At 35.8% G+C, this 27921-nt stretch overlaps 4 protein-coding genes across 6 annotated transcripts; 2 read left to right on the plus strand and 2 right to left on the minus strand.

Annotated features, from left to right (window-relative positions):
* Nucleotides 1–250: 250 nt before the first annotated feature.
* On the plus strand, nucleotides 251–2714 carry LOC104887846 (protein trichome birefringence-like 4). Its single transcript, XM_010672597.4, has 5 exons — nucleotides 251–902; nucleotides 1286–1445; nucleotides 1563–1744; nucleotides 1981–2139; nucleotides 2335–2714. Exons 1-5 carry the CDS (start codon nucleotides 523–525, stop codon nucleotides 2663–2665), a joined length of 1212 nt encoding a protein of 403 aa, XP_010670899.1. The 5' UTR covers nucleotides 251–522; the 3' UTR covers nucleotides 2666–2714.
* A 491-nt stretch (nucleotides 2715–3205) lies between these two features.
* Nucleotides 3206–5021, minus strand: LOC104888064 (protein trichome birefringence-like 4). The gene is made up of 5 exons (XM_057393218.1): nucleotides 4483–5021; nucleotides 4188–4380; nucleotides 3867–4066; nucleotides 3622–3780; nucleotides 3206–3539 (listed from the first exon to the last, which is right to left on the minus strand). The coding sequence occupies exons 1-5, from the start codon at nucleotides 5019–5021 to the stop codon at nucleotides 3206–3208; spliced, it is 1425 nt and encodes a 474-aa protein (XP_057249201.1).
* Nucleotides 5022–9212: 4191 nt separating this feature from the next.
* On the plus strand, nucleotides 9213–21245 carry LOC104887847 (AMSH-like ubiquitin thioesterase 3). 2 transcript variants are annotated; one of them, XM_010672598.4, is made up of 14 exons: nucleotides 9215–9609; nucleotides 11588–11652; nucleotides 11746–11821; nucleotides 11920–12108; nucleotides 12805–12905; nucleotides 14959–15064; nucleotides 15151–15197; nucleotides 15349–15631; nucleotides 15747–15836; nucleotides 15930–15992; nucleotides 16836–16910; nucleotides 17589–17651; nucleotides 18758–18810; nucleotides 20831–21245. In XM_010672598.4, exons 1-14 carry the CDS (start codon nucleotides 9484–9486, stop codon nucleotides 21003–21005), a joined length of 1512 nt encoding a protein of 503 aa, XP_010670900.1. In that variant the 5' UTR covers nucleotides 9215–9483; the 3' UTR covers nucleotides 21006–21245. The 2 variants fall into 2 exon arrangements, with proteins under 2 accessions (XP_048496662.1, XP_010670900.1); XM_048640705.2 differs by lacking the exon at nucleotides 15930–15992 and having other exon boundaries at nucleotides 9213–9609.
* A 742-nt stretch (nucleotides 21246–21987) lies between these two features.
* Nucleotides 21988–27209, minus strand: LOC104887848 (uncharacterized). Of its 2 annotated transcripts, none has more exons than XM_010672599.4 (6): nucleotides 26891–27209; nucleotides 25769–25978; nucleotides 25608–25666; nucleotides 23722–25500; nucleotides 23291–23444; nucleotides 21988–22821 (listed from the first exon to the last, which is right to left on the minus strand). In XM_010672599.4, exons 2-6 carry the CDS (start codon nucleotides 25884–25886, stop codon nucleotides 22178–22180), a joined length of 2754 nt encoding a protein of 917 aa, XP_010670901.1. In that variant the 5' UTR covers nucleotides 25887–25978; nucleotides 26891–27209; the 3' UTR covers nucleotides 21988–22177. The 2 variants fall into 2 exon arrangements, with proteins under 2 accessions (XP_010670901.1, XP_010670903.1); XM_010672601.3 differs by having other exon boundaries at nucleotides 25608–25663; nucleotides 26891–27208.
* Nucleotides 27210–27921: the final 712 nt, after the last annotated feature.

The following is a 27921-nucleotide window of genomic DNA, read 5'->3' on the forward strand; positions in this document are numbered from 1 at the left end:
AATCCGATCCGAAAATCCAATTTTTCAAAAATTCTCAATCTAAATTCAATATGAACAAATCCAATTTTTCAAAAAGTCTAAATCTGAATCCAATATGAACACAATTCGAATCCGACCCGATTTACTATTCGGATTGGATTGAATTGGATTTCGATTTTATCCGAATAATTTTCACCCCTAATTACTTATATCTTAATATAATTAGTTCGACTTTTATACACGTTGCGACATGGTTATTAACCATGCAGTCTTGCTTGAAAAATTATATCTTCATCAAAAAGAATAACAGGGTACATGTTTTCTTGTTCACTCAAAGGTTACAACAGTACATGGAAGGAAGATAGTCTTTTTCAGATTCACTTCCATTATGGTTGACTTTTCATAATTTTAAAGTGTATTTATGGCGTATGATACAAACTCCCTCACGTATCATAACGAAGTTAAATCTACATTGAACAAATAACCTTCTTAACAAAAAAAAACTTTCAACAACTATTAACAACCATCTTTCTGTGTAAAATCATGACTCAATTATCAAACATTTCCATTTCTCAAAATCTTCCATCAACAAGAACAACAGTGATCTTCACATGCTTTCTCCTGTTTTTTTCTATCCTCTTCTTACAAAATTATCCATCTTCTAACACATTTTTATCAACAGCATCAGCTTTAACTTCCCAACTTATCTCTTATTCCAACTCTGTTATTAACCCTTCTTCTCCAAATAACACAAAAACTTGTGATATATTTGATGGAAGATGGGTTTATGATGATTCTTATCCGATTTACGCACCCGGGTCTTGCTCGTACGTCGAAAACGAATTCAATTGCTTCAGAAATAGCCGCCCTGATTTTGGTTACTTGAAGTATAGATGGCAGCCATATGGGTGTGATCTTCCAAGGTCTACTATTTCCTCTGTTCTATGTAATCTTTTTTCGGATTTTTTTAAACTTTTAGCAACAATTTCTATTTTAAAAGTTACGTGGGATGACAATTTTGTAGCCAATTACTTTGCTATAGGTTAGTTTTTCTTTTGTACTAACCTCGCTAGATTAGTGCCTTTTGACGTTCAGCAATACTAGTAGATGCTTAAATGTCCAAGTATTACAATATAAATCTTTTGAATGTCTTAACATGTTTATTACTTGTTGTGTAATAATAACCTTGTTATAGTTACCTTCAAAAGTACTTATTAATGATTGGTCAATGTTTATGACAAAGTTTAAAGGAGGAATCTTCTGACATACATTAGATTATAAAAATGGTTGATATGTGATTTAACAGGTTTGATGCAAAGAAAATGATGGAGATGTTAAAAGGGAAAACATTAGTATTTGTGGGAGATTCATTGAACAGGAATATGTGCCAGTCTTTGGCTTGTTTTCTGAAGATGTTTAAACCAAAAAGCTCAAGATCTGGGGCTTTGTATTCCTATGATTTTAAGGTAAGTTTATTATCATACTTTATATCAAACTATTTGCATATACTACATGATAATCATTAATATATATAGATCAGAGAAATGTACATGTTTATGATACCCATTATCTTTTTGTTCTAGGATTATAATTGCAGCATAAAGTTGATCATAGCACCCTTCTTAGTGCAACATCGATACCTCTCGAAGAAAAAAGAAAGATTGAGGTTGGACATCATGGAACCTATTATCTCCAAGTACCATGATGCCGACTTTCTCATCTTCAACACTGGCCATTGGTGGAATCATAATAAGTCCCAAAATGGGTATGGAATTATATATATATCAGTAGTTTTTCTTTCTCCTTGTGGGTACATATGCTATTTTGCTTTATATGTACGTTTCGTAATAAGAATATGTTTGGTTCAACATTTTTGAACTCTAAGAAAATCGATCAAATACCTACTCGATTTCTTTTTATTTAGCTCAACTCCTCGTCAATGCATTATATGATTTGATAATCTTATTGACAAATGTGCTTAAATTGTTGTTTCTTTTGCAGGGAGAATTTTTTCCAGGAGGGGGATGTTGTACACAGCAAAATGGATGTAGGACTAGCGTATACCAAAGCGTTAAAAACTTGGGCAAACTGGGTTGACAATAATGTCAACAAGAGCAAAACACAAGTCGTATTTCGTGGGTTTTCTAATACTCATTTCATGTAAGAAATGTTTCACAAATTTAAGTCTTCTAACTCAAAATACATAAATTTTATATTATCTCTGTATTTTTAGAGGTAACATTTGATTATTATAATATATTCGTTAAAAAGGCAAATGTTGCATCTAAAAGAAAATACATGAAGTATCTATCTTAAAGTTACTAACAATCTTATGTTTGATTGAAATTGGTGCAGGGGTGGTGATTGGAATACGGGAGGGATTTGTGATGGAGAAAAAGAACCAATTAAAGATGAAAAGTTTTTAACACCATATCCATGGTTAATGCAAACACTTGAAACAGTAATTTCTGAGATGAAGACACCAGTGTCATATCTCAACATTACCAAATTGACGGATTACAGAAAAGATGGGCACCCATCGATATATCGACGTCCTGGGAAGCCAAGACGAGGAATTATTCAAGATTGTAGTCATTGGTGTCTCCCTGGAGTTCCAGACTCTTGGAACGAACTTATGTATGTCTCTTTGTTACAATCCTTAGAAGGATCCAATAGAACTTCCTAATTTGTAGTGTTTTACTACTATATAAATGAGAAATGATTACCCCGCGAAATATCACTGACTTGTAAGTTAGTAGAGACTTTCTTCTTTTGAAACATTTACATCGATTTTCTACATATATTTTTAAAGATAAATAAGGGTAAATTACGATTAAGAGACCCTTCTTTCAAGAGAAACGCCTAACGTCCTAATTCCTAACCTATCACTTTGAAGGATCGAGAAAAGTTGCATATAGCCGTATATGGACTTGAATGCTCAGTCCAATTTGCCCCCATATACATGCCATATATGATATTACCTCACTCAATGTGAACAGTGTAACTATTGTATCATAACCAAAAATGAGTAAGTATACGAGTATCCATTTCATTTACAACCATTAAATCAGTGACAATTAACTAGTCCTGTCATTATATTTCATCTCATTTTTTCCTCTTACAAACATCAGTTCATCTTTTTTGATTAAGAAAATCAGACTTTCATTAATCTAACCTAAAAAAATTCACCTAACAATGACTAAAAGGAGAAAAAAAACCCCCAAAACTAGGGAGTTCCATTAGGCCATTTAGAAGACATCAACAAAGAAGCATAGAGTAGCTGGTTCCAAGAGTCCGGAACTCCAGGGAGGCACCAATGACTGCAATCTTGAAACATTCCGGGCCGTCTCTCGGTCCCAGGCTGCCGGTATATAGAAGGATGCCCATCTTTTCTATAATCGGTCATCTTACTTATGTTAAGATACACCACAGGTGTACTCATTTTCGAAATCACAGATTCAAGTGCCTTCATCATCCATGGATATGATCCTAGGTACTTATCATCTATTATAGGTTCTGTTTCTCCATCACAATTCCCACCTGAATTCCACTGTCCTCCTCTGTTAAATCACCAATATAAAATCAACCCATTTTACTTTGAAGATCATCAAATAATGGGTTAAAAATAGTTCAATTAATTACCTGAAATGAGAAGTAGAATAACCAGCAAAAAAGACCTGAGTTTTGTTCTTGTTCACATTTTTATCAACCCATTCTGCCCATGTTTTTAAAGCTTTTGTGTATGCTTCTGTAACTTTTAATTTGGAAAGCACAGTTTCACCCTCCTGGAAGAAATTCTTCCTACACAAAAAATTCAATCATACACTTTATTTATGTACTTATACACTGAAATTAAACAAAAACTTGTAGGAGAATATTTTTTTTACCCTTTCCTAGTTTTGTGATGAGTCCACCAATGTCCAGTATTAAAGATGAGGAAATCAGCATCATGGTAATTAGAGGTTGTAGCTTGAATCAAATCAAGTCTTAGCATTTCTCGTCGCGATTCGACACCTTTCACACTAGGAAATTTCCATTCTTGAACTAAGAATGGTGATCTAATGAACTCTACAGTGCAATTGTAATCCTATATAGTATATACAAGAACACCCAACAACAACAACAACAACAAAAATTACACAATGACTAAAAATTTTACTTGAGCAAGAAATTAATGTACTATAGTTTTGATATTGGATAACTTTTACCTGGAATTTGAAAGAATAGAAACCTTCAGTTCTAAACTGTCTTTTTCCTGAAACTTCAAACATTTTGTTTTTATCAACTAAAGACATTCTTAAAGAACAAACCAAAGATTCCCACATATTTCTATTTAGTGAATCTCCTACAAACACCATTCTTTTCCCTCTTAATATCTCCAACATCTTCTTCCCATCAAACCTACCAAAAAAAAAATGAAGAAAAATAAAAAAAATTTCAAGAACGAAAATTCTGAATTAAATATCAAAAGAAAGATAAGAAATGAAAAGAAAAAACAGAGACCTTGGGATATTACACCCATTAGGCTGCCATCGATACCGCAAATAGCGAAGATCGGAGCGGCCATTGTTGAAGCAATTGAAGGTATAATCCAGAAATGGGCAAGACCCAGGTGGGTAAATTGGGTCAGAATTATCCAAAACCCATTTCCCATCAAATATATCACAAGAATTTTTATTCTTGTTAATAACAAAATCATGCTCTGTTTTTGATAGTGTTCTTGGAGAATTAGACCCATTTTCATCAAGTGGGATAGGAGAATGAGAAATAGCCACATTCGAGCCGGTTTCGAATGTTCGGGCTGCGATAATGGAGGAAGTTTTGGGGAGAGAGGAGAGAGATGAAATGTAGTTTGAAGCAGAGAGAAGGTAGGAAGTTGCAGTGGGTACAGTTGTGGAGGGTAAAGAGTTTGGTGTTAAAGGAGTTGTGTTTAGTAAGATTAGGAGAGAGAAAAAGAAGAGAAGAAGGAAAGTTGTGAAGATAAATTGATATTTTCTTCGTTGAAGATCATGGGAGATTGTGTATTTTTTTAATGGCGCCATTTTTACAGAGAGAGAAAAAACAGGGTTATACTCTGTTTCATGAGTGTGGTTGATGGTGGTTTACGAGGTACTTCTGTTTTATGATAGTTCTTTTTCGGCATGTATGGAAAATTTTCATGTTTTTTTTAAAAAGTTGCATGGCACTTTGTAAAGGAGATTAACTAGTGTTTGATAATCTACAAGTTGTTAGTTATGTTTCTTAGATAAGATTTATACTTCCTCCGTTTCTTTTTACTTTGCAACGGTTTGACTTTTACACTATTCATCAACTCAACTTAGTTTATGTTTGGTGATTTATAGTTAAGAAAAAACATATTCATGTGGGATCTTGTTAGATTCATCTGAATGTATATTTTCTGAATATATACTTTTTATAATTTTTGTTTATCGATAATTAAACTTATTGATGGTTGAAATTATGTATTGACAAGCGTGAAAGTAAAATTGTTGCAAGCAAAAAGAAACAGAGGAAGTATAAGATTGTTAGGTATTATTGATTCAATTTTTAAAATATACTACCTCTGTTTTTATTTAGTTGCAACGTTTTGACTTTCACGCTTGCCAATGTACAATTTCAAATTGTTTTATCTCTGATTGTATGTAAGTAAAAATTATAAAAATTTGATATTATGAAAGCTTACATCGAAACGAATCAAACAAGACCCCACATGACTATATTTTGTTTAACATATAAATCAATAAATATGGTCAAATAAGAGAACATGAATAGTGTAATTTGTCAAACGTTGCAACTAAAAGAGAACGGAGGTAGTATTTGGTTATTGTAGAGTTAAAGTATATTTGGAGTCAATATCTGTTTATTTCGAAAATCGCATTACTTACTTTAAGCCATAAAGCTCATTTTAAAAAATATTTGCTTATTTTCAAATCAGTATGCTCAATTGAAAGTTAAATTACCTCATCTAGTAATTTGAAAGTTGCTTTTGCTCAATTTGAAATTTTAAATTTGCTCAAGATATGTATGAGTTTGTGATGTATGAGGTGCTAAGAAGTAACAAAGAAACAAGAGCGCAAGAAAACTGGCTTTAATGAGAACGTATTGTGTCGGACTCGTCCGACCATAATCTTGGTCGGACGACTTTCAGGTGGTTCCAATTTTTTTTCCAGGTAGTCTTCATTTTTTTTCAGGTAGTCTTCATTTTTTTTTCAGTTAGTCTTTTTTGTTTTTCAGTGGGTTTTTGTGCTTCAGTTAGACTTACTTGGGTTTCAGTTGGTCTTTATTCTTTTTCAGGTAGTCTACATTTTTCTTCAGGTAGTCTTCATTTTGTTTCAGTTAGTCCATTATTTCTTTCAGTTTGCCCATTATTTCTTTCAGTTGGTCCAACTGAAAGAAAACAAAGTCTAACTGAAAGAAAAGAAAGTCTAACTGAAAGAATAAAAAACACCAACTGAAAGAAAAAAAGAACTAACGGAAAGAATAAATGTGAAGAAGATGCCAAAGACACATTAAGAGCACCAAACAACAACAGCGGGTTGAAACTCCGGCGAATGAGGGTTCTCCGACTCACCTGAATTCTGTCCCTTCTGATTTTTCTGCTGAAGTTGGTGCACTGGACAACAAATCTCTTCCTGAAGAGCTTTCAAGAAATGTTGTGTTTCTATCGTGCGACAATTCCGGTTCTATCGTGCGACAATTCCGGATGAAGATGAGTAGAGGAGAGAGAAAGAGGCATTTACTATTCATTCAGACTTTTAGTATGTATGCAGTATGTATGTATCATTGTCATCTATCCTAATCTTGATATCATCTATGCAAATGACTAAGGTTCTCTGCAGATTCCATTTGCTGACTTTTGACTCTCTGAGTCTGTTGTTCTATGTGATGAAAAAGAACAAGTTCGGGAGGAAGTGAAAGTGGAGATTTTTGGATTTTAAATTTGTTTCAACAAATTCAGAGTACTGGGCTCAGCCCGTCTGACAATATGCATTGGGTCAGACGGTCTGACCCAATACTTTCACTTTATCATAAACATTAAATCTTACAATAGATGAAATAGTCGAGCTTAAACAATTTTACAAAAGCAATAATACATAGTACTGGAAAAACTTATTGTTTATAACACAAGTTGAGGGGTTTCTAAAATTTGTAACCGGAATTGAAATTGGTTGGACCAGGTTCTCATTTTTTGGAATTGATTTTGGAACCAGTTAGGACAAGTTCCCACACCGGATACCCAGTTATCTGAAAGTGTGATGTAATGTCGATTCTGACTTTAAGTGACTCTCTAGGATTGGTATTGGAATGGTTAGGAACCAATTATAGTATTGAGTATCCGGTACCCAATGACATTCAAAAGTTTAATTGTTTTATTGTTAAACTTGATAAAGACTAGAATAAGAACCATATCATATACTTCCTCCGTTTAGAAATAGTTGCACCATTTCTATTTTGTGCACTATTCACATCTTACACTTAGATTGTCTTTAGTGATTTATATTTTAGGAAAAACATAGTCATGTGGGATCTTGTTAGATTCGTCTCGATGTAAATTTTTTTAATATAAACTTTTTATAATTTTTACTTATTGATAATTAAAGATATTAATGGTTGAAATTATACATCGGCATGCGTGAAAAGTAGAAATGGTGCAACTATTTCTAAACAGAGGAAGTATGTATTAGTATCCCTTGATATAATATTGGCCAAATTTATATTGACGAGCTAAGAAGTTTTAAGACTAAATTATTCATCATACATAAAAAATTCCACTAGGTGCCTAGTCCGAGACCTAGTTTCATCAAATATCTATATTTACCGGGTACCCAATGGGTACTGGATCCAAATTACTACCTAGAATTGTAACCACTTGCAACCGGGTCCTCAAATTTGGATCCACACCCCATCACAACAGGACCAATTTCAGTTCCGAAACCACCATGTCCAACCTGTTTTGAGTTTAGAATGTGGTACCCAGTTTTTCTGCTCACCCCTACCTAAGCCCGTCGACTCTAATCGACTCGGTTCTAAAATTGGGTAACCCAAAACCATATTTCAAAGTCGAAATATAAACCTGATCCAAAACCCTCTCACGACCCAAAAACTCCATCTTGATTAGAGATGGCAGTGGGTAATGGACCCTACCCGGATCCGTGGATCCAGATCCATTTTTGACGGATCTGGATCCTCAATTTTTGGACCCTATGGATCCGGGTAGGATCTGGATCCTCCTTGCAAAATATGGTTCTGGACCGGGTCCTAAATAATTACCCAGATCCAGATCCGTTTACCCGTTTTTATAATATTATAATTTAATATTTTATTTTGATAAAATTAGTTATTACATGTAAAACAGATTTTCGCTTGAATTTTGGATTTGTTCCAATTATTGTGTGATTTTTGTGCGAATTCACTAGATAGTTAAGTTCGAAAATTGGGTTGATAACTAATCTACATTTTGATAATTGAATAGTTGTAAGTAGTTAAAATGGTTAGTTTTCAAAAATAAAATGTATTTTTTGGTTTATATTAGATTACTTTATTGTTTAAAATCTTTAATTATTGTGAAAATTATGATAGTTTGAAGACAAGAAGCAAGGATCCGTTTTGGATCCATTTAGGACCCGTATCCGTAGGATCCATACGGATCTGGATCTGGATCCTCATTCTTATTACCCAGCGGATCCGGGTAGGATATGGATCTTTGCCTAAAAAACGGATTTGGATCTGGATCCTAGAGGACCCTGTCCAGATCCTACCCATTGCCATCTCTAATCTTGATTCTATGAGGTTAGACATGCTTTTATGTACTAAGGTGTTGTTTGGTTGACATTGTTTAACATAGGAAGTTAGAATTTCTAGGAATTGGAATTTCTTGATGTTGTTTGATTGACAAATTCATGGGAAGTAGAATTTCCTAAGAAGTTCCACTTACCACAAAATGGAGGAAATTACTTACCTAGGGAGACCTAGATAAGTGAAGATTCTTATAGTAACTTTCACTTCCCGTAAATCACCAAACAACATTTAACAATTCCTACAAAATATAATTACATGGAAATATAAATTTCCAAAAAATTTACACTCTCTGCATTCAACCAAACGGCCCGACTCGATTTTGATCAGCTTATAGGCTTATAAGTATTATAGAGGTAAAAAAAATTGACCTCTACCTCGACCAGTTTGCCACATTGGCGGATTGGCCTCCCTTGTTCACTTTTTTTATTTTTTATTTTTTATTTTTTATTTTTTTTTGAGGGGATTCACTTTGTTATGTCGAGTGTCGACAGTTCGACACATTTCTTAGTTTTTTGCTCTAAATACTTTTCACGACTGAACCTAACATTTATCACTTCTGAATTTATTTCATCTTATACTTCCTCTAAATTATCACTCAATCTTGTTCATCTATAGATTGTGATGCGATTATCGCACAATTTTAACTCGGAATTGATTATTTCTTCGCCGGAATTTAATCGGTAATCGCGCTCATCGCCGGAAATCATGATTCGTCTACCGTCGACGCCGGCGAAGAGGATCGATGTGAACACATTAGCGAGGAAGATCGATGTCGATAATCGAATTTCGTTAGGGTATTATTATCGAATCGCTGAAACTCTTCTCAAACAGGTTACTTTTTCTCCACAATTATGTTTTAAGAATTTCACATTGTTCAAATTCTTACTTTTTTGTGGAGTTAAATTTACAGTTTAATTAGAGTAGTTCGGGATTCAATTAAAGTCTTGATTTTGCTGCTGTATTGCCCTAGAATTCGAATTTAGGATGGTTTTTGTTTGTTGCTGGTGTTTGTTGACACTTTGAAGACTTTTTTTCTTCTTCTTGAAAGCTGAAATCGCTATTTATATGTGATTCAAGTCATTCTTAAATTTGAACTAGCAGGTATAGTTTTTAGTAATGATTAGGAAAAGATACCAAATTCATAGATGAATTTCGAATTTGGTTGTGAGATGTCAGAATCCGAGAACTTACATAGCGCGTAAATATAGCTTCCTTTTGGTTACATGGACGGCGAATTGCCTCAGTGTATATGTGGCCTTGTAGGAGTTCCTACATGGCTCATTGAGTACTCATGTCATGATTTCCCTTAGTTTCACTTTTGGTGGTATGGAAGAGGACCAATAGATGGGAATTATTTTTCTACATGTTATGTTCGTCGTGTATAGACTTGTAACATGTTTAAATGAAATTTAAAATGTAGCTAATTGCTAGCTTCATCTCACTTGAGCTATGGTTGTATATGTGGGGTTGATAACAGGGTGAACCCCTCTGCTTCAAAGACCCGCCCACATGTATACATAGAGAAGAATAGAGAACAAGCATATTTGGTCTTATAGTTCTATGTCATTATGTGGAAGGACTGAGCTGGGGTAGAAGTTGAGTTACTTTTACTTCACCTATGTTAGCAAGACATGTGTAAGTGTGTTGGTTAAACATATGCATCCGAGTGTTCTGGAACGCTCTGATTCAAACTTCTGGCCATAGCCATAGGGACTTTTCTCCAAAGAATTGAACCGTTTTTACTTAATTCACCTTTACCCGCAAATTGCGATCCATAAAAGATAAATTGCTACATGCAAGTGGTATAGTTAAGGGTCAACAAAATTAGGTAGCAAATTGTGTTCTTGACTTCATTTACCATTTTTGCACCGTATATAAGGTCACACTGAGTTGAACAATGGCGCGGGGATATAACATGTATGAAATATATTGTACATTCTGAAAGACATTTGCATGTGTGCAAAGATCATGTTTTGGGTTGAGTGGTTGACTTGTTTTCCTTTTATAGCCCACATCTGCCGATATATTACATAATCTCTTCTTCTTGTGTGCTTTTTTTTGTTGTACTTTTTTTCTCTTTCAGTGTAAAATGACTTTCATGGAAAATAGTTTACAATGGAAAACACAATTCCAAAATTGGTTTTCCGTTGTTTGGTTCCATATAAGAAAAATAATGAAAATGAAAGAAATATGAAAAGGAAAGTAAGGAGGTAGTGAGAGGAATGTGTAAGAGAGATAAGGAAAATAGTTTTCCCTAATGGTTTTCCATCATTAGGAGTGTAATTTTACTCCAAGGGAAAATGATTTTACACTCCTTTGCCAACCAAACAATGTAAAACTGAAAATAGAGGAAAACAGTTTGCCAGGAAAACGTTTTACGCCCTACCAAACAGAACCTTAATGTTCCGTGGTTGAAATGAATGACTTGCTCAGCTCAAAATTGAGGTCTTTGGTGCAAATTTCATACTGTATTGAGGGTATGACATGTGCTAAGTTGTATAGTAACATATATTTCTACGTGATAGAGTTGGTCCGTGATATCATGATTATCTTTTCAACTCTTAATGATGTAAGGCCAGGTTTGAATGCTGCTTCTTCTATTTATGCTGCTAGAGGACTGTTTGTCTTCTTTTCTTGTACGTACTTCTCTACTTAACCGAAAATTGTCTTAATAGGAATGGCAGTAACTTTGACTTTTTGGTTGTTTGCATGAGGACCATTGCTCTCGCTTACTTGTTGTTGCTGCTTCTAGATATCGAGCCTTGATTGTCATTTCAAAAATATGATATGCTATTCTTGATTTATTCAGGCTGATGTGTATCGAAAAGAGAAGAACATAGTGGACTTGTATGTTATGCTTATTAGGTTTTCAAGGTAAATTTTATTCCTATATTATATGCCTGCTAGTTTATTGTGTAAGCATTGGAAAAGATCCTTGCATTCATAAGGTCACTCTTCATTTTGTAGCTTGGTCTCTGAAACAATACCCTTCCATCGGGATTACCAGGCTTTACACCCTAGAGAAAGAATGCATTACAGAAAAGTAAGCTACGGGATGCCGTTTGTGCTTTTTTGGTCTCAAATGTTTTAAATGATCGTTTTTGTTGATGAGTTTCATTTGCTTGCTGCTTTTTGCTGTAGAAATTGCTGGCAGTGATGGATGAGCTGGAATCTTTGAAGCCTGAGTTTCAGCGTCAGGTGGATGAATTCAACAAGGATTGTATAGGAATGCAACAAAATCAATTTAATGGCAGAGAGACGACCTCATATAACTCAGAAGCATCTTTGGGATGGCCCTCCGCTTATGCTCCGAGATTGGAGAGCAAGCAGGTATCTAATTTTTAATATTTTTCATCTAGTATGAGATTGATTTGCACTGTTCTCATAACTTGTAGGATTCTTGGTCTCTAAAGCTGTACAAACTGGTTCTGTAATACTTGCAAGTTGCAACTCTATCTTCTTTTCTTTTATGCTGAAAATCTTAGTGCATGTCGTATCTTTTTATCTTTGCTTATGGCTGAGGCCTTCCAGTGGACTTCAATGGATTATATTTACTATAATTGTATCATTCTACATGAATGTCGTGATTGCCTTTAATATTTGATGAGGTTTTCTTTCAAGCTATTGTTTTCTACTGGTTTACTTAGTTTCTATTGAGATCATGGACAGGGGGTGGAGGGAGAAAAAATAGTGGATTTTTCCACAGCGATGTGAATGTAATTCCCTGAATTGTGGTTTCATGCTTTCTGTATTACGGCATGCTTTAGAGTATTCTATATTTCTATGATTCTATCTATTAGTTAATTAGTTTGTCACTGTAGTTCATAGACTCTCAAGTCTCAAATCTCTACAGCCAGCAAGGCATCAAGATTGTCGTGGATAGATGTTGATAGAGCCTCGTTTCTCGTGTTTCACTGTCTAATATTTCTGTGTTCAATGCTGTGTTTTACCTTTAGCTGCTCATTTGTTCGTTTTTTTTTGTCATCCTCCTGGGGCTGTTAGAATTTATGTTTGCTCTTAATGCAGGTAAAACCTGCTAGCGAAACGCTTCCGTATTCATGGAAACAGAATAATGATTTTCAAGCTGCTTCAACTTCAATGCCTTTTGAGAAAAAATTCTCTAAGCTGTAAGAATACACTTTTTTAATATGATTTAAGAAGTTTCTCCTTTCTTAACTACAACGAATTGTACTCTTGTTCTTATTCTAACATATTCGCTTTAGTGTGTTGCACAATCAAGTCTACAGTTGAACAGTAAGAATCTTCTGCATAAATGGTACTCCCTCATCCCATAATAAAGCTCCACATTAATAAAATAGTTAGTCCCAGAAAAGCATCTACTTTCTTTTCCAAATTAGTGAAGCTAAAGGTCAAGCTTTATATATGTGTAATTCATCTTACCATTGCACTCAGTTGAGAGTTTAAGAAAATTAATTTTTAGTCATGTAAACATTCTTAATTTCAGTGGGCAAATAAAGAGATTTTCTTATTTCTCTGACAATGGAAGTAGTGACTTTGGATTATTATTGCCCAATATCTCTTGCATTAGTAACTTGGGGGATGTGGTGCTACATTGAGTGTCTTTACCAATGAAAAGTTCTCTTCTCGATAATTTATTTTTCTTTTTTTTTATTTCAAAACTTCCCCCTTTTAAGTTAGTATTAAGAGGGTTACATGCCATGCACTGTTACAGAATTTGCTGCTGTTATCTCAATCTGTTTCTTCTGGGTACAAATGAGGGGTGATGAGGCATGTCTGATTTAACTCTATGATAATTAGTAGGAACCTTCTTGGGCCGCCGTTTACTTCCCCTTTCTTAATCATTTAGGTAAAAGGGGTTATGGGAATGTGTGATGGTTTCTAATGAACTGCAAACAACAGTTGCTGCTGCTATTTTACTTTTCATCTTATGATTCCATAACAGTTGGTTTATATGATGTCACTTCTGAGTTCTGATATACCTCCGTTTTTTAATAAGTGACACAGAGAGAAAGGGCACACTTCTTAAGAAATCTAGAGAGAGAAAGTTGGGACCACAATTAAGAGATAATGGCAATTAAACTAAATAACTTAATCACTACACTAAACTAATTTGCCTCACCAAATCGGCCACCAGACCCAAGCACCACCGCCACCCAACCACCACCACCGCCACATCAACCCAATCACTACTGCTGCCACCTCAACATAAGCACCACCACCACCTCAACCCAAGCACCACCGTCACCCGAACCATTTTCGTCCACCACTGCACCACCAACAGGCCACCACGACCACCATTTTCTTTCACCACTACACCAGCTAAAATAGCTCCCAGAAATCTCTCTCTCCTTAAAAATCTAGAAATCTCATCTTCTTCTCTTCCCTCCTCCACCAACGCTGCCCACTTTTCGTGGCTTTAATCTCGAAATTTTTCATTTGAAACTAAAAGAGAACAAAAATAAACAAGATCCAAACAATATGTAGATCTACAAGATTTCGAAGCATAACAAACAATTTTACCAATTTTCGTAAATCCCACCACCTCCATAACAAGAAATTACTATATTTTGATGAACCATTATGAGGAGAGAGAAAATGGGCGGTTGTTGAGTTTTTGAGTTCTTGGGGGGAGACGAGAGAGAGGAACTGAAGGATGGTGGTTAACGAGAGATGAGGAGGTCTTGGTTGAGGAGAAAGAGGGTGGTGTGTGGTTGAACAGCGGTGAGTCGGAAAAAATGGTGGTGGATTGAGGTGAGAGAAGATAATGGGGTGAGAGAGGAGGAAGATGGTGGTTGAAGGGTGGTGGTAGTTCATAAATGGTGGTGGGGTTGAGGTGAGAGAAAAAGAGGGGTTGAGTTGAGGTTGAGGAGATGATCTTCTAAGGAAGACATAGGGTGGGTGATTAAATTTAATTTGGGTTAGGTTTGTAGTTAGGTGATCAAGGGGTTTGGTTTATAAAAAGTAGTAATGGCAATTTTGTTATAAAAGCAACAAAAACTTTCCATTTTGAGCTATGTGTCACTTATTGTGACATTTCCCTAAAAGAAATACGTGTCACTTATTAAAAAACAGAGGAAGTATAATGGAATGTCAGTATCTTTTTCAGCTTTTCTTCGACATTATGATTGTATTAGAAGCTTTCTTCTGCATTACATATCCTCTGTAGGATGACCTATATTCATTATGATTGTGTAACAGGTCTTTAGCGGTGCCACTTCCAAACCAGGAAACATTGTCGAGACACTCATTTTTAGGTCCAAATGGACTTCGTCGTCAGTGGCAAGGACCGACTACGGAAATCAAGGTGTGTAAACTCTGGGATATTTTTCCTGCATAATTATTTTTGTTAAATTTATTTTGTTATCATTATCATGCTTTTTTTTTATTCAGGTGTCTTACCCAAGCCGTGCTGACTTAACTCCAGCTAAAGATTCATGGTTAGAGCTTTGGCAACTTTTGTGGATTTGGTTTATCTTTCAAATAATGTTTGCATCTTAGCTCAGATGATTATTGAATCTTGAAAGATGTCATCTTTTCATTTTCGTATCATTTCTGCCTCTAACTACTCACATTTCTTGTGGCTAATAGCCTCACTCAAAGTATACAAAATGCAGCTCGAGTTCAAAAGGATGAAGGTATAGGACAAGATATGCAAGCAGTCCTCTCATTAGATGATGGTGGCTGGTCACGTTGTGAAGAGGACATGCCTGTGGGAATTATAAGGCAACCATTGCCACCTCCTGTACTTGCTCAAGTTCAGCCTGCATTGCATCCTATACCCCCATCAAGAGTTGCTGATCCAAGACCTGGACCAGCCAAGCCTTCAGAGGATGGAACACAGAGTCCTAATTCATTTCAAGATCTGCATATTGTAGGTTTTAACAACTCAATTATATGGACAAAATGCTTGGTTTTGTTTCAGGACTTACTATTCTTCCTTTTGTTTTCTGCGAAATATTGAGGCTAAGAATATTATCTTATTGCAGCCTGTTAAAATGATGGAAGATTTCTTGAGACTGGCTCAACAAAATACGAAAAAGAATCTTGAAACATGTGGAGTTCTAGCAGGTTCACTGGTATGCTTTTTTGGTTTCTGGATGTGTTCCTTTTGCAAGTAATTTATATAAAAAACGCTGTTCTCAAGTGCTTCAAATTCCTTATGGGTGCAGAAAAATCGGGTGTTTCATATTACTTCTTTAATTATTCCAAAGCAAGAGTCAACTTCTGATTCTGTAAGTTTGTTCTTTTCTTCCAAATAGATTCTTGTGATCTGGATCGGTTTGTTTTAATTATTATGTCCGGCTGTAGCTGGATGCAGTGAGCGATTTTATATTCCTGAAAAGAAATGGAAAATTGTAAATTTGGCCTTGATTAGTGTACCTACCTTTCTTACATCTTTTTAAAATTCATCCAAAGGATGGTTCTAGGATGATGAAAAAGGAAAGGATGTCGTGGTCTAGACAAAGTTGCTAAGAATATTTTTTTAATGGGATGTTGCCGCTAATAATCTTGTGCTTATTCAGTTTTATGTTGTGTCAACAAGTTTTTTATCAGCTCTTTATTCGCTTTGTTTTGGATTGGATTTTAGTCTTGCAGGAAAGACTATTGGTCATAATTTCTTTCGTTTTTTGGTATTTTTTTTTCGCCATGTGAATTTCCTATTAGTGAACCATTAACGTCCCTGTGCAGTTAGTTAGAAACTGAGAATATTTACATCAAGTGCTTGACATCTGTCTGTGTGTATTTGCTGGGCGTGCTTCTGTGTGCATATACTTATATGCAAGTATAGCATTCACAGGACACCACACAATATCACCTTAGTCCCAAAGGAAACGCAAGACACATAAGGGAGAACTATGAAAGTACTCATACATTTTGACCAACTTTTGAAATTGACGAGAATTATTCACTTCCAACAACTTAGCTCAGCTATACAAAAGGTTCTCATTAACAAGAGGAACAGTTGATAAAATAATGCTTACTAGAAATTGCCCCGTCTACTCTGTTGGCTCTGATATTTTTCTGCAACTACTCCATATGGCAAGCTGAAGAAATATTCTGTCTACCTTTTACAGTGTCAGACATTGAACGAGGAAGAAATTTTTGAGGTTCAGGACAGAGAATCACTTTTTCCTCTTGGATGGATTCATGTGAGTTCTTTATCCTTGATAATATGTTTTTGAGCTAAGCATTTCTTTTTTTCTTATTGACCTTACTGTATCATCTTCTTGGATCATCGAACTTAAGATTTTGATCATGATATTCCACTGTTGATATTTAGATTTTCTGACCTTACTGCCAAGTGTCAAGCACTATACTTTGGAGGAGTGTTGGATAGCTGCGTCCGAAATAGGCAGTTTCCCTCTTTCCCATCAGAGGAAACAAAGAAAACTGGCTAAAATATATGGACTTTCACTGATATGTGCAAGATAATACGAATTCAACTATTTGCTATGAATAGTATGAGAATATTACAAGTATATTATGCTTGTAAGCTCTAGAAAAATAAAAATCAAATAATATACGTCAGCATATCTATTAATTTTTTAAAAAATGTAAACCAACAATTATAAAAGTTACCCAACGAGATATTTTCTAAACATTCTATCATCGTTGAGCTCCTTATTAGTTGGCGCAATCAAGAGTAAAGTTCATATTATTCATAGCAAATTGTTCAGATCGTATTATTTCGCTCATATTGGTGAAAGTTCATATTGTTTCAGTCAATTTTCAAGAAAACAATTTACGAATTTCTTCTGTGCTTTAGATACTGCCTCCTCTGATGTTCTAGCTCCATTTCTCATTCTTGTGTTTTTTCATGCTGACAGACACACCCTACACAGACATGTTTCATGTCATCAGTGGACTTGCATACTCATTACTCATATCAGGTATAAGAAAGTTCATTTTCGTGCTTCCTGGCTCAGTTTTTTGTTTTAATATACAAATCATTCTATCGCTTTATGAGCAGTTGTCTTGCTGTTATTGACAAGTGTTTTAGACTGAAATACTTTTAATCTAGGAAGTACTGATAAAAAGCTATATCTTACTGTTGGTGGTAAATGGTGGGTGTCTGGGAAGTTGGAGAATGAGCCATTGTGGTGGATTAGTTACTGGTAAAGCAGCTATCTCCATACAAAATGAGAAGTATCTTATTTCCTTTCTTTGCTGCCTTATGTCGAAAGGCCATAATTTGCTTTTATACTTTACTTTTGATGGCTACTAAAACTCAGGGAATGTGCAGGACCAAATTACAAATCCCCCTCCCCCCCCCCCCCCCTCTCTTCAAATTATAAATAAAAGTTAACATGAGGTCTGGTGACTTGTTGACATAAGATTAAGTGATTACTATTGCTGCTTCAACTGTACTAGCATAAGAGACTAGTTTTTATGGTAATCTAGTTTTTCCATGTGAAGTGGTTTAATGTATCAGATCTTTATCTAAAATTCTATTTACCAGGATATATTTCCTCTGTATTCATTTGTCCATTTCCATTTTTCTACACAAACCAAGAGATATCGGTAGGGTCCGTGAAGTCACTTGGTGGCTTGTTGAGAGAAAAATAAAAACACGACAAACAATAATACCTTCCAAAATTGAGATAGAGATAAAAAAATTACGGGGATGCAATATATTATCTTTGTATCTTGATCAATTAGATGCTTGCAACTATAATCACTGGAAACTGGACTAGTATACCTGAAGTGACTATAGTCTATATATATAGTATATGAGCGTTTTTTAACACTATGTTTTCACATAAGGCCAAGTGTTTTATGGCAAGTTGGGGCCTTAGGTTAATTTTAGTTTTTGCTTTGTCACAAGTTTCCTCCTGAGAATTTTTTGATGGTGTTGTAATATTAAGAAATCCTAGCTACAAAGTTTCATCTCCAGGATCATATTTGAGATGCCAATTTCGGAAATTTGGAGGTGCTATTGTCACTTCACTATTATCATTACTTTGCTGACCTAACATTTGCTCAACTTGCTTGTCAGATCATGTTACCAGAATCTATTGCAATCGTTATGGCACCTACAGATTCTTCCAGGTATATTCCATCTTCCTTCTGTAGTTGTTGCTGCCTTGTATCATGAATTAAGAAAAGAAAGAATAGCTTAAGCTAAAGAGTTCACTTGTCATGGAAAATGCAATATTCCTTCTCATCCTTAAGGATGAAGAAAAAGGCTTGAAAATGTATCTGGTTTTATGTTTTTCTCTAGCCTATGTCCGTATGTTGATAATATTCATTATTTTAACTTTGTGATGTTTACTTGAATTTTTAGTGCGATTTGTGACATAATAGAAGGCAGGCATAATTCCAAGTTCCATGTTGGTATCTGAAAATGAAAACAAACCAAAATTGTGAAGAATTTAAAATTTGATCTTATCATAGTTGAGGAGGTTGGCCTTAAAAGTTAAAATATTGTGGCATGAGATAGTGAGCATATTAATGCAAAGTTGGCTGCTTAACATTCTTGGGAAAGAAGTGAGTTTGGTATAATAGCTCTGTTTAATAGCAAGAAATGTTACAGAAGGCCTCAGGTTGAGCGGCAGTTCTTTTGATGAACTATAGTGACCAGATATGCTCACTGGTTGACTTTGTATAGAAGCTAAAGAATTTCTTTTACTTTATGAAAAGCTTCTTTTCTTTGGAAACCGCAATTTTTCTCTAACAGTTTGTTTGGGTTTTAGTACTTCTGATCGAAAATTAAAAGTAAGGAAAAAAAAGATAAATGGATTTGATTGGTTTAAGTGGTAGAAATAGGATTTTTCTGTCTAGTTAACTATTTCATAGAGGGACTAGAAGGAAATGGGAGAAAGGGGAAATCGTGATTGAAGCTGAGTAAATGGAGAGTTTGGTGACACTGTGGCACTGGATGGTAAGAAGGTACCTGTGAGTCAATGTTTTGAGTACAGTGTCTATTTTTCAGAGGAATGAAGATATTGGCCAAGGTGAAGATGTGATTCACAGGCTTAGGTGGCTGCCTCAAAATGGTAAGCACCAATGGGATATTGTGCGATCGTTGCATAGCTCTAAGTTTAAAGGAATATCTCATAATACAGTTGTAGACACTTAGATCTATGTTATTTTATGGGCCGGATTGTTGGGCATTGAGGAAGGTTCATATCAAGAAGATGAGTTGGAATTGCTTTGTTGAGACTGAGTTGTGTCTGCTGGCATAGAATATGGAATGGAATGAAGATTTTGGATAAGATAACAGATATCTGATTACATTGGTTTGAGTAAGTGCAACAACGTTGACCAGAAGATGCACTATCAAGGAAAGGTGAGTGTTGAAATTATGGGGATTTTAAATGTAATTTAGGGTGGCTGATGACTTGTATGGAGGGAGTTAAAAGTATAGTTTAGAAATTGGATTTGCAAGAGCATATAACACTAGATGGAAATACATGGAGGAAAAAGGATCTTGTTGAGATGGGAAAGAAATGAAAGATTTTATGTTATCAGCTTTCTTTTCATCGAAATTCCGCTGATCTGGGAGAAGAGAATTAAGGGTTTATACAGTAGTCTTTCCTGTCACTTTCTTTCTTTTCCCACAACTCCTTATAATTATCAAACAAACTTAGGCTTACTACTAATTTCATTTCCTTTCATTATTTTTCAATTGAATTCCTTCCTACCAAACAAATAGTTTCAGAAGTTGGAAGGATCTCTATCTTGTCAGGAAGTAGGCCTACTTTCCTTCTGTAGAAACAATGCACTTCATCTAGGGTTTTGAACCTAGACCAACTTGGTGGCCTTGTACAGTTTTACTTGTCGATCTCCAAGGTATGTTTATTAGATGGAAGTCATGGGCCCAAATGACCTTGTGGTTTGCGTTGCCATCAATATCCAAACCTAACTAACTACTTTTAGAGAGCATTTTGACAATTAGAGAGCAGAAAAGTTCGAGAATTGATGAAAAGTTGACGTTAGCAATTTCATCTTCCTTAAAGTGAAGCTAGGTTCCATAAGACTTCATAAGATTTTTCACTTGTTACGTGCAGTTCTTCAAACACTTGTTAGCTGCTGTATCTGATGTAATGACTTGTTTGTGTCACTGCAGTCCGCATGGAATATTTCACTTGTCCGATCCTGGAGGTGTTTCTGTGATCCGGAACTGCCAGCAGCGTGGATTTCATCCTCATGAAGAACCATCTGATGGCAGCCCACTCTATGAACACTGTTCACATGTTTATATGAACCCAAAATTGAGGTTTGATGTGGTCGATCTGCGATAAACATTTCTGTTTCCAACTTTTGTATTTAGGAAATTAAAATTTCAGATCAATGCAATTCGCTAATCATTTGTACAGATACAATCAAGTGATCCTATTTGTAAAATTCATTATTACTGGAAAAATCAGGTGAAAGTGTTTCATCTGCCCTTGTATAATGTGAAACCCAAACATGTCTGCACAGCATCTTATTTGTGAAGGTTTACTACTGATGAAAGAATCAAGTTTCTCTGTTTGTACTTATTGCATACTCTTTTTATCTCTATCAGAACGCATGTAGATGTTGAATTAGACAAGCAGTTAACTGTACTAGCTCTTCATGGGGATTGGGAAGCGGATCAAGATTTGTCTCTGCTTCAGATCTTGTGATTGTTTCGGTTTTGAATTCGTGTCTATTAATCAAGGTGGGGAATCAAAAACGATTGTTGCCAAATCCAATGTTTAGCTCTCAAATCCAGATACTGCCATAATCGAGTGATCATTCAACCAATACTTCCGTACATGGCATCATGTGATTGATTTTGTTGCATATTTCAGTTGCATTTCTAAGACAGCGCTCAGTTTTCTGCAAAATAATTAACTGGCATGGGATGAACAAAGAAAAAAGTGGGAAGATTTGGGGTGATGTCATGGTTGTAGAGTTTAGGGAAGTGAGTGCATGTAACCTGTGGTTGAAAGATGGAATCCTATCGGATACAAGTAGCCCCAGAAAAGAGGCGCTGCTAAGTGGTAACTGGTAAGGCAGCCGATTTTGGTCTCGCTAATTGAAGGTTGGAGCGTGCAACTTTTTTACGGTTCTAAGGATAGATCTTGTTGCCTAACAGATAGGTATGTACTATAGGAGAAAACGACACAAATGACCTTAGATTAATAAGTCCTTTTGTTCAGATTAGTTATCTAGCCTTGTAAGTTTGCAGATTAGTTTCATATCCGTTTTGTTTAGGATTGCAACTCCCTTATAATGTTAAACGTAGATTCTTGGTACTTTATATTGTAATACAATAGTACTTCAATCTGGGGTGAAGAACACAAATTTTTGACGAATCTTTCATATATCTTCCAGTTTGCAAACCATCATTGATCAAGAAAGAAACAACAAAACAAGGTGATAGTACAAAGAATTGAAAACTATAGGAAATGATACAACTTGGAATTACATATTACATTCCGAAATTTTAATGTGATGATAAATCTGAAGACAAGATATCTGAAACTATTTCCCCAACCAAAGAATCTACTATCTGGCCTTCAATCTCTACTCCAAGCATAAATTCATCCACTTCAAAGTCCAACCATCTTCCATATTTACTGCTCATATCCTTGTCTACAAGCTCATCCACCATACTATTTCCCAGGTTTCTCCAAACCTGGATCTCCTTGTATACTTCTTCAGCCACTCTTTCCTTTCTCTTCAATGTTGCAATGCCTTTTGTCCACATTTCAAATCCACCACCCACGAAACGCTGACACTTCAAATCTAAGCATTCGCCAACACAATCGAACAACATTTTTCTCTCTTGTTTGAACTCATCTTTTCCACCTCCTCTTCGTCGTTCTATCTGATCAAAGAGATGTGGGTTCACTATCTCACGTGTTCGGCCTGCCACATAATCCTTAAACATCAGCTCCGCATTGCTAAGTATGTCTTTTACATATCCTAATTCCCATGCAGTTGATTTCATGGAATATTTTTCTGCATTAATTTGAGACGAGAAGGTAGAAGAAGCTGATTCTGATTCAGCTTCTATTGCAGTTGAAATCTGTGAAGAGCGTGAACCGATCACTTCTTGAGCTTCAATCGATGAACATTGTCTGATCTCTGAAAAATTTATAAAGAAATCTTTCAGCAAATGATAAACTAAGATTATGATGCTTTTATGGTTTGAGGCATTCCGTAATTTTTGAAAGCAATTTTTCCACTTTAGTAGACGACTAGACGTGTGGCAAACTTAACCTGACCCATATTATCTGATCCAAACTCGATACTGGATAACCTGATATTGACCTGAACTAGAACAGACAGACACGAAAATTGATCTGACTGAAATTGATTGATTTTCACAATATACAAAATTGACCTGACCTGAATTTACCCAACCGAACCTGAACCAATCACCCACCCAAATGTGACTCAAACTGATTTCGAACAGGACAACCCATTTGCGCCCTCTTTCCATTTTGTTATACATTTTCCACCAAGTCGTTACAACTTACAGTACCACTACCAAGTACATAGAAGTAAAAGTACATTAATGGGGATACATGAATGACTCTGACACTGTTCTTACCTTCTGTGACGCAACTTGTTGAGGTTTCTGAAGAACAACAACTTTCTGTCAAAAAAGAAGGTTCAAGAATGGAAATTGGACTAGGCAAATGGATGTTATTCCATTTTTTTGTTTCAGTTTTGTCGCAGCTGTATTTTTCCATTTCTTCCCCCGCCTGAGAAAAGAGAAGGTTGTTAGCCAATCTTATCAGTAAATTACCAAAACAGTTTGCAATAACACATAATCAAATAGTTTATCCATTAATAATCTTATCTTGATGCCCAGACAGCACTTGAAGTCCTACACTCTAATAATCAGAAGAAGGCATTTCGACTTGCTTGCCTATGCTAGTTTTGCTAGAGTCCAATGCACAGATGCTTCTCAATTGAAGTATAAAGTGAGAGATTTGAATATAAAAACAATAATGGCTCTTGTTGAGAAGATTTTTCTACCTGAAAGTTGAATTTCCTTTTGAATAGTTCAGCTTCATTGGTAAATAAGTCCGAGAACAACTGACTATTCGTATCAAACACTAGTGGCTCTTGTTGAAATGTTTTTTCTCGGACCTTTCCTGTGGCACTCTCTGCACTGCGAGGTACCACAGTTTGCTGAGCTGATTCTAGAGCTGTACCCGTTTTGAAAATGGTGCTATGAGACTTCTCTAAGTTGGAGGTTAGTTGCTCCAATAATTTACTCAAAGCATCACCCTTTATCCCAGTGAGTCCCGGAGAAGATAACCTTGTCAACTCCGAGCCAGATGACATCTTGCTTCCATCATCAGAGAAAACGCTACTATCATTTTCAGCCAACTCTCTAGAAGGCTCTGAACCAAGCTGTGATCGAGTTATAGGAGCAGTGAATGTGAAAGAAACAACATCCATTCCTTTCCTTCGGCTTTCTTCTATCCAACTAAATTGCTTATCTGCCACTACACTAGATTCGCTTGGCTTTTCATGTTTGCTAGAGAGCATCATGTTTTCAGTTACTTGATTCTTATCAAAATGCATATTTCCATCTATTGATCGTTTCTTTCTAGGAACATTTCTGACTCCAGCATAAGGAACCCCCTTACCATTTTCCCTTGCATGCAAGCTAGATTTTCTTGAACTTGTTCTTGAGGTCCCACCTTCTCTCGTTGAACTTTTTTGTCGACCATGAGAAGTTTCCTCAGAAAATGCTTTTTTACTGCTTGTAGTAGTAACCGAAGCCTTAGGAGCAGATCTCTCCCTATGAGAAGGGCAGTTCTGTTTCTGATTATTTTGCCTAAGCACAGAGGAAGTGCTGTGGTTCAAAGATTTTCTGTTTGACTTCGGACCACCTGCTTGGTTCCTTGATATCTGAGTTGACTTGTTATTATCCTGATTTTCTGGCTCTCCCAAACTTTTACTACTTGATGTCAAGGCTTCCCTTTTCTGGACATTAACCTTTGCTTGTATGGCAAGCGAAATTGATTTTCCCTTATTCTTTATGGCAACAGAACTCTCTTCCCTACTTGGAGGCTCCCTGGACAATGTCTCAGCCGATCCATTCCAGCTCTTGTTCATGGGCTGCCCCTTTAAACACTTGGCTGCCTTCGACTCAACCGGCCTTTGTTCAGAAGCCGTGGATGGCCTCTGCGCTGCAGCCGCTGCTTCCAGTTTCTCTCTCATTTCTCTAACTTTAAATGGAACTGAGGATGATCCACCTGTAGATAATTTAGCTCGGGGATTGGCTGGTGGGCCAGGCTCAATTATTTTTGCAGCAGCTTCCATGATGTGTGCTGCATCTTGAGATGGAACAAAAATAGGACTCTTGATTGGTGATAAAAGCTTGTGATGAGTGAGTGGAATTGTTTTAGCTGATTTTGGAGGCAAAATCTCAGTTTGAAACTTCTCAATTGGTCTATTAGTCAACTTCATTGATCTAGTTTCCAATTCATTATTCCTAGAAGTAGCCCCCCTTCTATCACATAGTTGGCTTGACTGCATAATTTGATGATCGTGATAGAAGTCAAGATTTCTTCCTCTAAATGGAGCCTCTCTAAGAGAGATCGAGTCAAAAAATGGGGATGAATATGGATCCCCTGCATTTGATGTTGGTAAGGAATCCAATCCCATGAGCCTGGCCACAACTCCAGGAGCTTTTATTCCATATCCATCATCATCTGTCACAGATGATGCACAGCTATAATCACTTCCCCCTCTGACACTCAATCCTGCGCCAAATGCACCAAATTCTTCCTCATCTGCCTCCTGGGTTATATATGTGTATACATATATATGTGTGTTAGTCAAAACAGCTCAGATCACAATGTACACTGTAAATTTCAGTAGATGACACTCATTGAAGAAATTCTTACCACACGTATTCTTGTCATAGGGAAACTCTCCTCGCCTCTCTTCCCATACTTTGAGTCTTCTACCAAGAAACAAAAGAAAATTATGTAGACTGAATAAAGCAAATGAAATGGAAGATCACATTACAAAAATAATTCACACACACAATAGAACGTAGCTGCACCTGGTAAATCAAATTTGCTTGGAAACAGCTTCTTTCTAGACTTTGCATTCCAGTCAAAGAGCTGCAAGAAACCACCAACGTACCTTCCACTCTTCGATCCATGCTTCTCACCACCCATTATTGCTGTCTACAGACTTTTAAAGATTTACATTTAAAGATCCAAGTCCATTCTTGAAAACATAAACACTCAGCGATGGGCAGTTCTTCAACCTGATCATATGAGAAAGATATTCAATATCCAACTAATGAAATGCTTCAGATACAAGCTTGGATCAAGGTGACTCTTAATTGTGCTTTCTAGTCTAAAATCAGCTACCTAGTTCACATTTCAACTCGGCGTATATGTTATGTCTACGAACACTCTCAAATAAGACAGAACAATCAAAGATGATTTCCCCTACCACACAGAAAAGTTCAGCATTGCTGCCACTGTTAATCAAGACTCTCGATTTCAACTAATTCACCCTTATTACAAAATTCACACCACATTTTAGGCCAAAAATTGCCAGAAGCAAAAATGGGTACATTCCAATCCTCGGATCCCCACTCGTATCCGATTCTTATCTTCCCAAGTCCGAATAACTTAGTTAATGCCTTCTATTGATACCATTATAAGTAGCAAATCCTTAAAACTTAACAGACTGAAATATAAGCTTGTCCATAAACATTTGTACATTATCTGATCCTCATCTCAACAGCCCATTTCAGCAAATTTGCTTCTAAATTCTCTTTTACAGTTGAGGAATATCAACTAATTGACAGTGTCAGCGTGACAGTAAAACCTTAAGTACACCAAAAATACCTCCAAAAATACACTACAACTAACTAGAAAACCCAAATCAGTTAACAAAACACAGCTTCAGCTCAAGTCTACTATAAATCACTACATTCTCTCCTACAAAAAACATTAAAGATTCAATCTTTTTAATGACAATAACTAATCATATGATCAAACAAACCCCATTTTTCACCACAACCAAAAACTCAATAATCACAGTAAAAAAAATCAGTTTTTGTAGCTTTGATAGTAAAATAAAGACTAAACCTTGAATGAAATAACAAACATTCCATGAACATTAATGTAAACCCAATTCCAAAAATGCAATTTAAGATTAAACTTACAAATTACAATGAAGAATTGTACATAAGAATTCCGCAATGTCTCAAGATTGCTTCTTTCTCTCTCCTATAATTGATGGGTAACGTCTATTTTTTCTGGAGTTTCATAAAACAGTAGAATAGTTGTTTAAGCAATAAATTTGAGGGGTGCCCAGTTGTTGCAAATACCAGAAATCATGAGAGAGAAAGTGAGGAGAGAGAAATTCAGTGAGAGTGAAGCAGAGTGAAAGCATTAAATGGGAATTGAAAAAAGTGGTATAAAACAACGGAATTTTTTCTTTTTTGAAAATATTATGAAAATAAAATAATTCCAAAAACTTTGTAACGTCTCTTTGCTGAGATTGAGATTTCAAATTACAAACAAAGAACAAATACAGGGACAAAAAGTCGACTTTTTTCTTCAACGAGGGTGATAGAGTTACGAGGGTTGTGATGTATTTGGGGAGTGACAGTCCTGTGATATATTGACACGTGTAATTTGAGATCCTTTTGCCACGTGTTTGCTAGGTGAAGGGGTTGTTTGGAGAGGTTATTATTGAATTTTATGGAAAGTCAAAAGAAAATGGGTAAGTGGGTGAAATTGTTTGGGTTATTTGGATTTTGTTAAGGATGATATGGGGCCTGTTTGTGCCTTGATGTGTCTGAGATCCCAACATGATGGACCAAACTCCAAATATATATATTCAGATTTGAGAGGAGTTAATTTCATTATTTTCAAATAAGAAATTTAAAACGATTTTGGAAGTTCATTTTTCCATTTGATTCGAGTTAAATAATTGTTTTTTAAAAAAATTGTTTTTCGATATTTGAATTCAAAATAATATCTCGTTATGAAACGAAAAAAAAGTAATATAAGGCTTATTAAGTATCCAAATTTTGTATGGAGAAGTATATGGGAGGTAAGGCGTTGTTGCTGGAGGGGTTGAAGTGGAGAGTGGGGGATGGAAGGAGTATTAATGTTTGGGAGGATGCGTGGCTACCAGGGGACACGGTGGCGGTTGTGCCTACACCAAACCTTGAGAGTGATGTGGGTT

This window comes from Beta vulgaris, chromosome 3 (genome assembly GCF_026745355.1).
Source record: "Beta vulgaris subsp. vulgaris cultivar EL10 chromosome 3, EL10.2, whole genome shotgun sequence".
Taxonomy (NCBI): domain Eukaryota; kingdom Viridiplantae; phylum Streptophyta; class Magnoliopsida; order Caryophyllales; family Amaranthaceae; genus Beta; species Beta vulgaris.